Source organism: Leishmania martiniquensis, chromosome 35 (assembly GCF_017916325.1).
Source record: "Leishmania martiniquensis isolate LSCM1 chromosome 35, whole genome shotgun sequence".
In the NCBI taxonomy this organism is placed as follows: domain Eukaryota; phylum Euglenozoa; class Kinetoplastea; order Trypanosomatida; family Trypanosomatidae; genus Leishmania; species Leishmania martiniquensis.
In genome coordinates, this window is record NC_090170.1 from 603,515 (window position 1) to 619,694 (window position 16,180).

The 16,180-nt window shown below is 58.0% G+C and overlaps 3 protein-coding genes across 3 annotated transcripts; all 3 read right to left on the reverse strand.

The window, feature by feature from the left end:
- Positions 1-4,357: 4,357 nt before the first annotated feature.
- On the reverse strand, positions 4,358-5,347 carry LSCM1_00902 (uncharacterized protein; the record flags this gene model as incomplete). Its single annotated transcript, XM_067318529.1, has 1 exon — positions 4,358-5,347. One exon carries the CDS (start codon positions 5,345-5,347, stop codon positions 4,358-4,360), a length of 990 nt encoding a protein of 329 aa, XP_067174634.1.
- Positions 5,348-8,822: 3,475 nt separating this feature from the next.
- LSCM1_00903 (uncharacterized protein) lies at positions 8,823-9,947 on the reverse strand (the record flags this gene model as incomplete). The annotated part of the gene is made up of 1 exon (XM_067318530.1): positions 8,823-9,947. The coding sequence occupies one exon, from the start codon at positions 9,945-9,947 to the stop codon at positions 8,823-8,825; it is 1,125 nt and encodes a 374-aa protein (XP_067174635.1).
- Positions 9,948-13,059: 3,112 nt separating this feature from the next.
- Positions 13,060-14,826, reverse strand: LSCM1_00904 (uncharacterized protein; the record flags this gene model as incomplete). The annotated part of the gene is made up of 1 exon (XM_067318531.1): positions 13,060-14,826. The coding sequence occupies one exon, from the start codon at positions 14,824-14,826 to the stop codon at positions 13,060-13,062; it is 1,767 nt and encodes a 588-aa protein (XP_067174636.1).
- Between the last annotated feature and the right edge of the window lie 1,354 nt (positions 14,827-16,180).

Here is a 16,180-nt window from a genome sequence, read left to right on the forward strand (position 1 = left end):
TGAGTACTGAGCCTCCTGAGGTGCCACCACGCACAATGAGATGCGTGCGCGCGTGTATCATTCGTCATTGCGGTAGAGAAGCCACGAGGGAGTCAAACTGAAAGGCTGCTCTCTCGGAGTACTGCCAAGCCCATCTTCAGGTTCGTTCTCCACTCGTTCGAAAGTGCTGTCTACGTGCGGCTGCAGCACTGGCCGGTGCATATGTTGTCGTTTGTTGGCGGCTCTTCCGTTCCTGTGCTTACCTGCGCGAGCACGGGCCGCACGCGCAACCGAATATTCCTTGCCGCCGCAGTGTAGCCTGAGGGCCCAGCGGTGCACCATACTCCAGACGGGTGGTCGTACGTATCAATGGGCTCGCTTGTGAATATGGTGGTTGCCTGGGCTGCGACGGAGTAACGAAAAAGAGAAAATCGTAGGCGCAGCGGACAGTGGCGTGCATGTGTATGGGCAGTAGCGCATCGCAGCAATGAGAACCGAGACGGAAGAGAAAAGGCTAGAGACGAGGAAGGGCGCGGGCGCCTTGGGCGTTGAAGTGAGGGCAGGGGCGAGTTGCGACCGAGGGCACTCGATGAGGTGGGCTCATCGATGCACAGCTGCGGTGATGCTTCCCTACTATCCGTCACGCACGCATACACCCACACCATCGCAATGGACCGCGTTCCACACTAGAATGTCGGCTGCAGCGCTTCACATGGTGACGCGCGAATTTACAAGGGACGTGCTTGCGTTCTCAGCTTCTGGTTCTCCTGGGCATCTTACATGGCCCGCTATTGACCCGGATCGTCGCGTGTCCATAGTGGCAATAGCTCAGTGCGGAGGCGATGCATATGACACCCATGTACAAGCTCATCGATTATGCATAATATTTGTGGACCTATGCGTACTGCGTTGGTCACCTGAGGTCCTCGCGTACGGGTGCGCTTGCGATGACGATATCACAGCAGGGGGGAGGCCATGGGGAAGAGGGCGGGTAGGAGGTGAGGTTGCACCCCCCGCTTCCCCACGTCTTCCATCTCAAACTGTATCATCATCGTTGCTGCGGGTCCCCTGCGTCATCCCCTGCGCAAACCTCGGAAGCTTTTCGCTCCGTCGGGTGGGGCGTAGACCCGCGCACCACACCTCATCGAGGAGCAACCTTCAAAAAGAGAGGGCGTCTACAGGGGAGCCGGCGCGCGAGAGACAGGCAGACGAGGACACACATGCACACACGCACACTAACAGGAGAGGCACATACGCTGACAGAAGGGGAAAAAAAAGAGGTGCGCAAGGCAATGGGGACCGCGATCGACACGCAAAATGTAAGAAGGACTCGGATAGGAGGACTTGTGAGGGGGAGAGGAAATGTGCGGGCGTGCTTGTGCTTGTGTGGGGCCTGCGCTTGCCTGAGTGAGAGGGCCTCCCGCACATGAGACGAGAACTCACCGAGCAAGCCCCCGCTCCTCTCTTCCATCGTCGTTCTGTATCCGTGCTTCTCCCCTTCCACCTTTCAGCGTAAAGAGCGAGACGTTTGTCGCAAAAAGGCACTCACACAAGGGAGGATGACAATGCCACCGTCCGGCGCTCCCGGCACCGTCGCGCACGCCCCATAGCGGGCGCGTGGGCGGGTGTGGGAGAGCCTGACGGCAGTGGACGATGTCAGCAAGGACGTAGAGGGCACACCGGGGCTTAGTTGGGGGGTCTGAGGTTCACACCAAACGGCCCACCATGAAGGGAGGGTGGATTGGGCAGAGAGGGGGGGAAAAGAAGCGTTTTCATGAATTAACGTGGACACTTAGAGAAGCGATAACGGGACAGCGGAGGAGGAGGAGGGGGGTAAGCGCTAGCGAGGCCCTTGTTGGATACGCACGTGGATGCAAACACGACAGCATACGCAATGGTGGGGTATTCCTGTTTGAGCGCGCGCGCGTATGCATCTGTGGCTGTACGGGTCTCTCATGCGCGCGTACATTAAGAAATTCACAGATGCATAGAGCGTTTACCGAAAGATAATAAAAAAAGCAAGTGCGCCTTTTCCGTATCGCGTCGCCTCCTCACATCTCGCACCCCCCGCCACTCTCTCTCTATTATCTCTGCGCTGCCGCCGACAGCACAGCCAAACAACGGTGGAGGGTTGCTCGAAGCTGAAAGAGGGACCGTCACCGAGAGGGAGAGAGAGAGATCGAGAGCGAGAGCGAGCGCCTGCGCAGGCATTAAGTGGGTCGAGTGTGGACAGGGACAGAGAGGAGGTGGTGGTGGGGGAGAAAGTTTAAGACCACAACGATGCACCGATGCCGTTGCAGGCAGGAAAGTGAGGAGGAGGGAGCGAGAGGAATAGAAAAAAGAGAAGACGAGTCTGTGAGACGAGCAGGTGCACACGCGCCTGCACATCTTCAGCCAGAATAGGAACAGAAAATTCCCACGCATCGGCACCGCATGGGGAAAGAAACAAATGAACGCACACAACAAAGACGAAAAGAGTCCCTTAGGGGTTCCGTCTGTACCACAGTGGTGATGGGAAGAGAAGGATTTGGCTTAGAGGGCGACGAGACGATGGATGCATCCGCCCCTGTGCATGTGTGGGGAAGAGATACAGCGGAAAGAGAGAAAGAGAGGGGCAAAGGCATCTCGGGAGCACCCAACAACAAAGAGGGTTGACTAAAGGGGTCGCAGACACCAAGGCACAGACCCTAAGCCCGAAAGCGTTCGCGAGAGGTGGGGAGGATCCTCGTGAAAAAAAAGCGGCAAGTGGCCGCACGGCTCTCACGTCCGCACTGCCTCCCTCTTCCATACCATATGCTCTCCCCGCAAGCTGTCTCGCTGTTCGATCGCCGCTACATGAGCCGACTCCCCCCTCTCCCTCTCATTTACACCCACATCCACAGAGTGCTTTGCCTGGACAGGGGCTGCTCCCGACAGCATCACGTGTCTGTTTCACTGATGGGTTCACCTCTCTTCCACTTTCGATGACACCCCCCGCTGCACTTCAGTGGCGGAGAGGGGGTGATAACGTCTACTTTTGTCATCTCTTGCGCCTCTGATATCTCCCTTTACCTTTACCTTTTTTAAAAATATTTGCCCCTCGCCACTTCTTCTGTTGGCCATTCGTTGCGGTGCTGAACCGGGAAGAGGCGCAAAAAAAAGGCTCCAGAGAAAGGAGTTGTTAACACGTCACATTAATAAAGATTCGGAAGAAAAGGGGGAAAAGCGAAACGAACGGAAACGCAACGCCATGCGCGGTCACGCGTGCATGTGTGTGTGTGTTTGACTGTCTTCGACGTTGAGTGCGGTGGCTGATTCATTCCACGCAACATGGGGCGCATGAGCCGAAGCATATGAGGAACGACAGATCATTACAGCTGTACAGTGGCTTTGGTTTTTTTTTCGTTCGGTCGTCTATGCTACGGTTAAATATAAACGCCGCTCTGCTTTCCCACCACCCCTGTCTTCACCTCTCTCTTCGCATTTTTTTTCTCTACGATCCTGTGTTGCACTTTAAGTTTTGAACGGAGCAGGAGGAGGGTAAGGGAGGGGAAGGGGGGGATGGAGAGGAAAGAGATCAACGCAGAAATGACCCACGCCCCCAGCTCTCGCTAGAGCCGATCGCACCCTTCCCCCCCTCCCCTCTCCTCCAACATATCCCACCGTTTCGATTCACGCGGCACAGATAAACACACACACACACACCAACTACTCACGTGTGCCGCATCAAACTTCCTCCCTCTTCGCCTCATCACAGTGATCTCACCTGCTTGTGTGAGCGTCTCTGCGCCTGTGTCAACCTTGGACGGAGAGAGACGTTTGCGCGAGGAGGACAGGGGTGGCGGTGGGGGAGCAAAAAGGGAACAGCTCCGGCTGAAGATGCAGACAGAAAAGCTAAGAACAACAAAAAGGGTTCGATACGCCCCCTCTCCCCCTAAAAAAAAGGAAAAACAGGCGAGCCAACAGAGCCAACAGAGGCGACAGCCTATATATCCACAGCGGGCAGTCCTCAAAGTCGCCATCACATCAGCAGCCGGAGAGGATGAAGCGCGCGCGCGCGCGGGCAGCCGGTCTACGGAGCGCAAAAGGAACATACAGCCGTCGTCGCTGTCATAGCGAGCGCCCCACCCACCTTCCCCCTCCCCCTTTCTCTGGCCACGCGCTTCTCCTTTCTTCTTCCCCCGTTCGGGGCCCTTGCTTAGAGGTTTTTTTATCTTGCTGTTCCTTTTCGGAGGCGGTGCTGATCAAATCAGCCACCCTACTCGGCACACACACACACACACAGACACAGACAGACAGATACAGCGGCCGCTCAATGGCAATGTGTTGGCCTACAGGGGGTACGTGGAGTTCGACGAGCAAGGACACGTACGCTCGACAACAGTGTGCACGCACACGTTTAAAGCTTGGCGCTCTTACGCGGATTATAGAGAAGCGTCTCGCCCATCATGCAGCGTGCAATGGCGCAGCCGAAAGAGATTGTGTCGCTCCTGTGCGCTTCTGTGGCGGCCAGAAGCGGGTTGCACTCGACCACGTCCAGAGCGACAAGGCGGCCACACTCGGCGACGCGCTCGCACAGGAACAAACCCTCTCGGAAAGAGAGGCCGCCGCGGACGGGGGTGCCCGTCGCCGGGACGTAGAGGGGGTCAATCGTGTCGACGTCATAGGACACCATCAGCGGCTCTGTGCCCTTGGGTGAGATGGCGTCGATCGCCATGGCCACCACCTTTTCCATGCCATAGCGGTCCACGTGGTGCATGCTGAAGGCGGCGATGTTCAAGTCGTGCAGGATCTTCTTCTCTGCCTCGTCCACATCTCGCAGACCAATGTAAGCAATCTTGTGCGGCTTCAGCAGCTGTGGTACCCACGAGAAGCACTCGGGGATGTTCTCGCGATCAAGCCCCATCAGGATCGACAGGGGGCAGCCATGCAGGTTTCCAGAGGCTGTGCCGGACATGGTGTTGATATCGGCGTGGGCGTCCACCCAAATCACACCGGCGTCTGGGTACACAGAAAGCACGCCAGCCACCGTGCCGAGGGCGATAGAGTGATCGCCGCCAATGGTGAGAGGGAACCGACCCTGCTCGGCAACCCTGCGCACACACTTGTATATCTTCTCCGTGCACTCCGCCGTCAGTCTCGGGTGCTTAACGCGACCGATGACGTCGTCCTTCTCTTTCGCCTTGCGCGCCTCAACGTCCTTGCCGTCAAATACCCGCTCAAGGGTCGTCTTCCATCCAAGCTTCTCCATATCCTGCTGCAGTCCATGCTTGAGAAGGTAGTCAGGGCCCAGCTCTACGCCACTGTGCGGCTGGCCGCCAGAGAAGGGGGCGAGCACAATGCTCATCTTCTTCTCCTTGTAAAGCTTGTACTGCTGAAGGTTCTCCATGCTGAATAGGAGGTCTGCTGTGTACGTGCTGTGTAGGAGTGGGGAATGGGGGGGGTGGAGGAGGGGGAAGTGGCTGCGTATATCGGTCGAGTGTGTACCAGTGAGACTCGGTGATAAACAGTTGGCGCCCCCTTCCCTCTCGTGTGTGACGCGAGGGGTGATGTGGGCAGAGGAGAAATACAGAAAGGGAGAGGAGGGAGGCGAAAAACCAATGCCGTCGCGTTTCTTTTAAGGTTTGCAGCGTATAGTGCCCACTCAACGAGCTGTGAAGAGGCGGAGGATCGCGTTTGGATGCAAGTTTAAGGGTGTGGTGCTATCGCATATACGTGAAGCAGGCGAGAAAAAGAGGGAAGGAGGGACGGAATAGCTTGTTGACCGACGGGCCCATTCGCTGCTAAACAACGTGTGCTAAACTTCTCCATGCCTGACACAGGCACAGGCCTCACCGCCTCATGGTGCGAGGCGGCCGTCGGCACGCGTTGAAGCGCTGCGATGACTCCGTCCATCCGGGCACGGCCCCCCGCCTCGAACCCTAACCGCCCCTGCCTCCCACGCCGAGCGGGCTCTGTGAGGGCACGCCGAGGCACCCTCGAGCCACGCTGGCCCTCTGCCTCTCACACGACACGCGCAAGTTTGTTCACGGTCGCAGGTCGCTCCGCGCGCAACGCCGTCCCAGACCTGGCCGCCGGCAGTCGCAGGGGTGCATCGTACGGGCCTCCCCCTACTTGATGTGCACTGGACCCCCCCTCCCCCCAACACACGCACACCCCACCCTCACATACTGAGTACTGAGCCTCCTGAGGTGCCACCACGCACAATGAGGTGCGCTGAGGATCATGACAAATCCTAACGAACACTCTCTCCCTGACGCTCGCGCTGCTGTTGTGAGGAATGAAGGCAAGCAGACCGGTGGGGGCTCGGCAGACGATCGTCTTCCTTGATCTCGCCGGGCGATGGTGGGGTCTGCACGTACGGCTCTTCACGCGCATGTGTCGGCACACCTGCGCAGCTTGGCGGAGAGAGAATCCGGGAAGAGAGGCGTCGTGTACATCCGCACTTAGCGGATGGGTAAGACTGGCAAACGGAAAAAAAGAGTAGCTGGGACACTGCATTCCGGCTTGTTCTTCAACGCGGCGCGACCTGTGCATGGAGACACACCAGGAGGTCGCAGCATCAACGGAGATGCGGCCCAAGAGGGTGGCGTTCTCCAGGCATTCCCACAGCGATTCCACTAGCACCAGGCAGACTACAAGGCCCTTCACACCCGCTCCCCTCCCCCCTCACCTCAGTGGCGGCCTCTCCAGCCGCATCTGCCGCGAACGTTGGGAGGACGCGGCAGAATCTACCCAAGTCCGTCGATGAGAGAGAGATCTGTAAAGGGTACCGACACCAGCACGGGATGCGCCTCCTCGCATACAGGGGCGCTGTGCATGTAGAGCTTCTTTTGCACACTGCGCATAAGGCCACTGAGCGCCAAGTAGTCGCGGACGCGCGTCTTGGGTTTCGCAGCATTTTGTGCAGTGCCGCGGCAGCCTGGTCAAGCGGCTCACCTCGAAGCATCTGTGGCCCAGCCTTGGTACTTGAGAGGCAGCCGACGGGGAAGTGGGCGGCCGCGTCTACCTCCGGCGGCAGATAGCGCTCTCGCACATTGAAGAGGGTTAGGTAGTCCGTGGCTGGAGGCTCTGTCGATGCAGCGCGCTGCTGTCAGGGCGGCCAACCATGCGCTCGCCATCAGGCAACTGCACAAGCCGACTGGAGAGCGGCGGGTAGTGGTGGAGCAGATGCGTAATGGCCTACTGAAGCGCATACGCGTTGATGAGGTCACAAAGGGAGATTGTCGGTGTCTGCTGTTATTCCGTAACGTTTGGGCGATCATAGAGGTACACGACAGAGACGGGAAGCGCCGGGGGCTCTGAGACCTTCCATGGGCCCGAGCCGACACCACTCTATCGCAAAAAGGGCTTGCTGCAACCGGAGCGGTGACTGCCACGGCTGCCTCTGCTTCTGTGAGGCCGTGCACAGTGGTGGTCCGCGGCGCGTGCAGGCTGTATGGACTGATAGGGCCCCTCGGCGAGGTTGAGTTTGGTGCCGCTGGCTACATGCTCGCGCATGCGTGTCTACGAGCAGGAAGCGTGGAATACAAGGGGTGGAGGAATCTTCGCCAGAGAGAAGGGGGCAGTTGAGAGGTAGAGAGGGGGAGGGAGGGCAATCGACAACCCTGGTACGAGGCGCTTGCATGTCGCGTGCCATCGTGACGTGCACGCAAAAAGAAGCGCCTGTGCGAGGATGACCTCGCCGTCTGCAAGAGCGGGTATGTGCGTATGCGTGCGATTGATAAACGAGTTGATAGAAAGTGAGTGGTGGCAGGCCGTGCGGTCACGGAGAGCGCGCGTGCGCCGAGATCGATACCCGCCGCTTGCCGCTTTCCTTCCCTTTTAAAAGCGAGAGCACATACCCATACACACTCCTCCACCGCCAAAGCGTGAAGAGAGAGAGAGGAGGAAATATACATCGGGGAATATGAACACTAAGCACACGCGATAGGAGCGTACTGATACACACCGCTCTCTGCCATTCACGCAGGTCCGATGTGCTTCCCCTTCTTCCTCCTTCACCCCTTATATAAGGTGCTGCATCGATGCAGGCGCTTTTTGAGCTTGCTGTCTGTGCTGATATCGCCATTTCTCCCTCAGGAGCGGAAAGCCCCAACATGGGGGGAGGAGGGGGAGGAGACATGAGGGGTTGGAAGGGGTAGAAAAGAATGCAGGAGAGTGAAGCGCGCATGGCGCGGGTATGATGATGATGGTGGCGACGGGGTGTGTGACGGTCGTGCTTCGACCATATCTGCAAAGAAAAAAAACGCACTCACGGACAGTGGACGGCCGGGGGCACTTGTAGAGCTTCACGGTGAGAGATGCCGACTCGCGCCCCCTCCTTCTCCTCTTCCCCGGCAAACAGAGGGAGAAAGAGAGCCACACCACACTGACTACACACGCACACACACACACACAGACGAGGAGACCCAAGAAGAGGGCGTGGGCCTGAGATTCGAGGCGCGGGTGCCTCAGCAAAGAAGGGCGAAATACTCGTCGGCGGCGGTGGCTACCCGACTTCTTGTCTTGCCTGTTTTACTTCATCCACCCAAATCTGCGAGACCAGCGTGCCAGCCGTGAATTGCCGTCCCTTCACCGCGTCGTGATGCGCAGCCGCATCGAGATGAGAAGAAATAAATAAACGGGGCCCCGCCCGGGGTGGGGAGTGGGGGGGGCAGCAGCACTGGAGAGAGGAAGAATGATGGAGTAATGCCGTGCGTGCGCGTGGCTCTTTGCATGTAGCTGAGCCACTTTGCTTTGGCAGAGCGGCTCCCTTGCCTAAAAAGTGAAAGCACCGCCACGAGTTGGACAGTGAATCGAGGAAGAAAGGGAGGGAGGCGGGCGGGCAGAAGAGGCACGTATCCTCCACTGCCCCCCTTACTTCACTGCGCATCGACTTTCTTAGTCAAGTGCCACCCCACAGATGTATTCTGCAAGACGTGCCACTGAATTAGAAAGAGTTGTATGGCCGCCAGCTCAAGCAGCGGCTCCCTTTCAGTTGAAGCCGTTTCGTTGCGCGCCGATGCGCTTGCCTCTTCAGGGGCGCCCCCCCTGGTGCTCGTGCCTTTGCGAAGCACCGCTGTACACTGCGGCGGGACCTCGAATACATCTGGTCCCAACTTCGTTGGATAGTAGTTGTAGAAGTCGACGGTGAGCAGATCGTATGTGGGCTCCCACAGCTGCAGCCGGCTCTCCTGTGCGGGGGCGAGGACGAGTTCATCAAACATGGGATGGCCAAAAAAGCGCCAGTTCGGCGGCTTGTGGGGGGCGCCAGTGATCGTACGTGCCTCGAGGTCTGAACGCGCACTCAGCTCCAGACGCCACGGAATCACCATGGGGGCCACGCCTTCCGCGCCGGTCGCGTTCAGTACGTAGAAGTTCTGCTCCACCAGCGGGGTGTGATCGTACCGTTCCACCCCGCTGAAGCGGGTCACTGGCACACCGCGGACCACCGACTCGTGCGAGGACGCGGTGTATCGCCGCGGCACGCAAAGAGGTATCGCCTTGTGTGGCAGGTAGAAGACATGGCAGCGCTGAGAGGGGCCCTCGTCGTTGCCCTCGCTGCCGTCTCCTGCATGGTCAGCGTCGTCACCACTCGCTGTGTCGAAGAAGAAAAAGCCACGCAGGTGGCGGTTGTCTACTAGAAAGGAGGTGCGCTGCCCACGGAACACATGGTCCACACGAGCAGCACCGGCGGCTTTGTCCACGTACAGCTGTCCAATCTGCGTCATGGGGAGATGACCTTCCAGGGGCATTGTGGTGGCGATCGCCACCGTGTAGCTCTCCGCGAATTCGACACCGCAAAAAGTATGGGGTGGGCTGCCTTGATGTCTATCACCATCGCGCGCACTTTTCGAGGCGTCACTATGCCCACTCGCCATGTCTTCCGCTGCACCCTCGTGCGACTCGGTGACAAGACACATCCCGTAGGCGATGACACAGATGACATAGAGCACCATCGCGGCGTGCCGCTGGCGTGTCGCAGCGCGACTATTGGGTGCACACATGACTCAGTAAGATGTGCGCACCTCTATTTCTCCCTCTCGCTCGCTCTTGGGCTATTGGAGTGTCCCACAGCTGCTGCTGCTGCTGTCTGTGATCCCAGGCTTTCACGTTGCTTTCACGCCTTCAATGCTGCGTTTCTTCGAAGTTGAGGCTCCCCCTTTCTCATGCCCCGAAGCGCGACGGCAGAAGTGTGTGCGTGTGTGTGGGTGGTGGCGAGGAGGGAGGGAAAGAGAAGGGGATGGGGGGACATGAAGCTATCAGCGCAGCACCGGCACAGAGGCAAAGGAAGGAGGGAGGGACAGGAGGGTGGCGGATAGCCATCAAAATCACGTTCCATCGGAAAGGATCGGCAAGGCACGCCAGTTGGCTTCACCTCCCATCATGGAGATGCGACACCACATTGAACAGCCTCGTCTTCACGCACAAGCGTAGCGCGCAGCCACGGCATCACATTTCCTCCTCCGCACCTCATGCTAATGCGTTTCGCTTACTGTACCTTTTCATTTTTTTATTCCTTCCTGCCGGTGCAACAGAGAATCCCATCGCCACCAGAAAATGGAGAGAGGGAGGGGAAAAATGAGCGAAATGAGAAAAAAGAAGACGATTTGTCTCACGAAAATGAAGGGCGAACTGAATCAGACACACACACACACGAACATACGCATAAACCTAAATACCTTCGCACACCTGCACTTCTCGGTGTTCTCTTCCGCCCCTCACCCCCCTCCTCTTCCATCAGCTTCAGTAGCGATTTCCATTTTCTTGTCTTTCCCGTCTCTTTTTCTCTCTTATTTTTTTTGTTTGCGTTTCGCCATGACACATTCGTCCACGTCTGGTGTGCACACGGACTCCCTCATGTCCGTCGGATGGTGTATTTCCTGGGCGTCCTTTCTATGAAAGCCGCGCCTTTTTGTTCTTGTCTTCCTTCACTATGGGCGGCGCCATGAAGTTCATTCAGGGCGTACACACACGGGCGTACACCCATGCATGCATGCATGTACGCATGTACGCACCAATCTGTGGCACCCGCACAGAACATCCACAACGTGGCGCACAGTGAGGAACTTCGATCCACCTCCCCCGCAACACATGCACACACACACACCACCTCGCATAGGAGTGCAAGATATCTCACTCTAACGCGCAGCATAACAGGAAAGGTGCGCCAGCACTTTTGAGAGGGGCATGGTGCACCATTCATGGATAATAGAACACTTTGTATGTGGCGGAGTGAGCTGGGGATTAGTGGAGGGGTCCCAACGGGGTAAACAGATGCATTAAGCGTCTGCGCTTCATTTATGCGCACATTTGGCCACTGAGGTGAGCACACCTATACCACAACAGCGTGCCGGCTCTCTGTGATGAGCGAAGGGGTGGGGGAACGGGATATATCCTTCCTTCCGCCGGATCCCTATGCCATTACAGGGAAGACGAACACGGCTGTGGGGTATAGGCAGAAGCCAAGGATGAGCCAAGTTGAAGTGTGAGTGTAGGATTGCCACAGTACATCCATATACACAGGGGCACTGTTCCCCCTCCCCTCCCCCAGAAGTTTAACACGCCGACACACGCAAACGTGCGCGCGTCCGAGCGAAGGATAACCGTGCGAGCTTGGGCCTAGTTCCCGCGGTGGTCCAGCAAATGGAGGAAGAGAGGGGGTGGGGGCAAGAGGAGGAGGGGTGGGATGGGGTGGGGTGGGGGAGGAGATGCATTGTTGCGTAGCGCATGCTGGCACAACATCTGCGAGCGAGCGTGCGAACGTAAGGCATCGTCGAAGAGGGCGGAGGATGGTCAAGATGAGTGGAATCGCAGAATCGAAAAAAAGGAGTTCGGCGTTGATGCCGTATTAAAAGAAAAAGGAAAAAAGAAAGAAATGCGAAATACCGCTCGGTTACGAGTGTGCGTGCGTGTGGGTGAGTGAGTGACCCAAGTATACCCGAACACACAGAAAAAAGAAGGGGGCGAAGGACAGATATTCGAGATGCGCGGCGGACATGAGGCGCGACACTCATTGCGAACAAGTCGCGCGGTCTTCTATTTTTGAGTCTGCCGAAAAGGGGCCGCCGCGGGGAGAAGCAGAACAGAGGCAGTTTTGTGGCTGAGTGCAGCGTTGCCACGTTTGACGGAGGTGCGCCGCTAAAGCAAACGGAGAAGATGCGGACCTGAAAAGCTGACAACGCACACAGTGGCGGTGGAGAGACGGACAGCGCCGCTGCCACCGTTTCGGACGCGAATTCAAGATGCCATATCACATAGAGCCGCACCTCCCCTTCCTCTCCACTTCTCACTCCCACTGCGTTTGTGCACGCTCGAGGTGAACACACACACACACACACATACACAGGTGCAATCGGTGCGCGCGCGCAGCTGGACCTGCTGAGAGCACCCAGAGAGTGAGGGTGGATGGGGAAAAAGCAGCCAGGGAAACGAAGCAAAGCGGGGAGCGGGGGAGAGACAGAGGCACACGTACAGCGCTGCGGCACATGAGGCATGGAAGAAGGAAAGGAAGGAGAGACAGAGGACGTTGTGACATGAGAGGGGGACGGCACATAAATCGCACCGACTAACAAACCGCAGGGGATAAGGCTGACCTCTACAGCATTCAAGTAACCATGCCATGTTGAGCACAGCGACGACCAAAAAAAAAGAGAACGGATCCGGATAGAAACGTGCAAAGGGAAGAGGGGTGCAAGCAGCGGCGAGAGGGAAAGGGTGTATATATAAATATATATAAATATATATACGAAGGTGATGCGCCAAAGAAACAGGGTCCAAAGCAGGAACGAAATGAGAGAAATGCGGCACCGCAGGCAAGACAGCCTTTCGCTCCCCTCCGTCCTTCTCTCTTTCGCTGCAACTACTGCTTCCTGCCTCTCGTTCGCGCAGCTACCCTGCACGGGCGGCTCTGTCGTTTCCTCTTTGCATCCCTTTCGCGACTACGTCGCATACTGCACTTCTTTTTTTTCGTCCTCCGTCATGGCTGTGGCTGCCGTGCACCTCTCCATTCTTCAGTCTCCATGACGCAGAGGTCACCCTCTGTTCAGCTCCACTCGCTTCATGTGATGTGCGTATCGCGCTCATCTGAGCTTACATTTTTGTGGCTCCCCTTGCCGTTTAGCGCTGCCGCATAAGTGCCTGCAGTTGACTAACGACGGCTGTGGAGTCGCCCTGCTCCCCGGTGATGTGGATGAATTGCCGTGGCCGCTGCTGCTGTTGACTGTCACCCCCTCGTTGATGTTCATTACCACTAATGCTATTCCCCCTTTCCGAGGGCGCACTGCTGTGCACCAAGTTAGTGAACGCGGGTGAATGCTGCTGCTCCTGTGTTCTCATGCCCGTGGCCGATACCGATGGTGCGATGGGCCGCGTGCTGAAGGGCTCTAAAGGGGGCGCTGCCGAGCTGCTTGCCAGCGCTGTTTGGAAGAAAAGAGAAACGGAGCTGCTCGCTTGGGCGCTCTGGTGTTCGGCTTGTGGCCAACCAGTGGCTATCGTCGCTGATGAGCCACCGCTCATGTTCCGCGAGGTCGCGCCCGTCACGACATTCGGTAACGACACTGCCGCCGCCTTCGCAGCCGATATGCTGTCTTGCCGCTGCTGGTCCATCATGTTGTCGTACATTGGGTCTCCGGTGTGAGTAAACCCAATGGCACCCTTGGCCCAATTCGCGCCGTCGTCAGAGGCGCCGCGGCGACGGTTACGCCTTTCGTTGCGGTGTCGCGGCAGCTTCTTCTGATGTAGACAAGCTTCGCGCTGCCGCTGCATCTTATCGAAGCGCTGACGCATCGCATCGCGTTCCTCTCTTCGCTGCTCCTCCGCCTGCGCCTCTTCGCGCGTCTTTGGCCACCGACTGCCGTGCAGCCGACAGCTGTTCTTGCGAGAGCAAGGTCGACCATCATCGGCATCGTGGCTAAAGGGGCACTGATCACCACGCGGACACTTCCCTCGAAGTTGCTCGCAGCAGAGGCGCGTCTTCCACAACTCGACCTCTTCCATATTCGAAGGGACCTCGTGGCTGCTGGAGGCGGATGCCCCTGCAACAGGTTCTGCTGACGCAGTCGCCAACGCGGACGCTGCCGCCGTTGACGCCGATACCTTCGACAGCCTCTGCTCACGCGTCTTCTCTCCACTAGGGTGATGCTCTTGCTGCTGCTGGGCCAGCTGCTGAAGCCGCCGCTCAGCGGCGAGAATGAGTGGGACGCCAGAGTCCAGAACCAGCACCTCCTTCAGCACTTCCATTGTCTGCAGTAGCCCCTCGTCGTGCACCTGCGCGACCGGATCCTTGAACGGGATGGGGCAAAGCGCAATGTCGGGATGGGAACATTTGTCTGGTGAATCGTCGATGATGATGGTGTTCACGCTGTGAAAGCTCTGTGGATATCTGTCGAAGATGACCTGCAGATTTTTCTCTGTCCCATACGGGTTCTCCGCTGTTGGCTTCGGCACGCACGCGTCGCGAAAGAGCGTGAAGAGGAGTAGGTCGCGGTATCTGCCAAAAACGTGGTCGATGATGGGATCCGAGGACCGCTGAAGGCCGCTGGTCCACACTGCCACCACGAAGTTAGAGAAGACAAATTTAAGGAAGTCCACCACGTGCGGGCGCAGGACGAAGCTGCCTCGTCCTCGGGCGACAAGGACCCCGTTCAAGTCCAACACCAGCAGGAAGGCCCGCCGAAGTGCGGAGGTCGGTACGGTCACTTCATACCCGTTTCGCGTCTCGACCGTTGCCCGGTCTTGATCCTCGTCCATGTTGGCGACAACACCAATGGAGTAGCGCGCCTCGGTCACGCGGACACGCACATACTGATTGATCTCGAAGCGCTCTCGGCGCACGAAGTGTACATCCTTCTCCCCAGAAGGAGCTAATGCTGAGGCACTGTTCATTTCTTTCAGCAGAAATTAACACATACACACACACACATGCACGTACACGGAAAGCAGTAATGCACTTTAGATTCGGTGTGCACATGTGCGTGCGCAGCGAATGATGACGAGGATGTGTTGGAGGAGAGAGAGAGGAGGGGGATGGGTGAGACGATCGAAGAAAATGCCGCCCGCGTCTTTAGCATCCACGTGCCCTTCCTGCCGCTCGATATGCCTGAGTTAGTTCTCTAAGCCCAGCCTTTGAGGGTGGGGGGCCAGTACTCGCGCTTTGTGCCGGGAAGCCACGAAGCCTGCAGCTCGCCCTCGTGCCCAGCGGCAGACAGTTTGGCGTTGACAGAGGGACCTGGGGCGGTGCTGTGCAGACGCCTTAACGCATATACGCATCCGCTCACCTGCTTGTGGCAGAAGAGCCCGCTTGTCGAGAGGAGAAAAAAAACATATTCTTAAGCGCTACCACACAGCGTGCGCTAAACTTCTCCATGCCTGACACAGGCACAGGCCTCACCGCCTCATGGTGCGAGGCGGCCGTCGGCGCGCGTTGAAGCGCTGCGATGACTCCGTCCATCCGGGCACGGCCCCCCGCCTCGAACCCTAACCGCCCCTGCCTCCCACGCCGAGCGGGCTCTGTGAGGGCACGCCGAGGCACCCTCGAGCCACGCTGGCCCTCTGCCTCTCACACGACACGCGCAAGTTTGTTCACGGTCGCAGGTCGCTCTGCGCGCAACGCCGTCCCAGACCTGGCCGCCGGCAGTCGCAGGGGTGCATCGCACGGGCCTCCCCCTACTTGATGTGCACTGGACCCCCCCTCCCCCCCAACACACGCACACCCCACCCTCACATACTGAGTACTGAGCCTCCTGAGGTGCCACCACGCACAATTAAGTGTGTGCGCGTGTGTGTCCCCTCTGCTTCTTTTTTTTTCAGGGGGCGGGTCAAGGGGGTGGGGGAAGTGGACGTGCGGAAGAAAATGGCTCGAATTTTAGAGGATCAAAGACAAGCACAGGCACGGGAACATGTGCATCGGCATTGGCCCGCGGCTTTGCAGCACCCTTCCCTTCCTCTTGCCGGTATGAGAAAAAAAGGCACGAGGAGGAGGAGCGTGTGTGTGTGTGTATGGGGTGGGGTGGGTGGGTGGGGGGGGAAGGGCGCGAAAACTAACGTTGGGAGGCTACACCAGCAGGGATAAAGTGCGTACTATACAAGCGAACAGATGCGCGCCTATGCAGCGCTTGCGCACGCAGGAGATCGCGGAGCTGCCTGCCCGTTCGGCTTACTGTTTCACCGGGTTGGGACGCACCGAGGCGGTCGAACGGGCGGGACTAACTCTGGAAGAACGGACAGTGAGCATAACGGG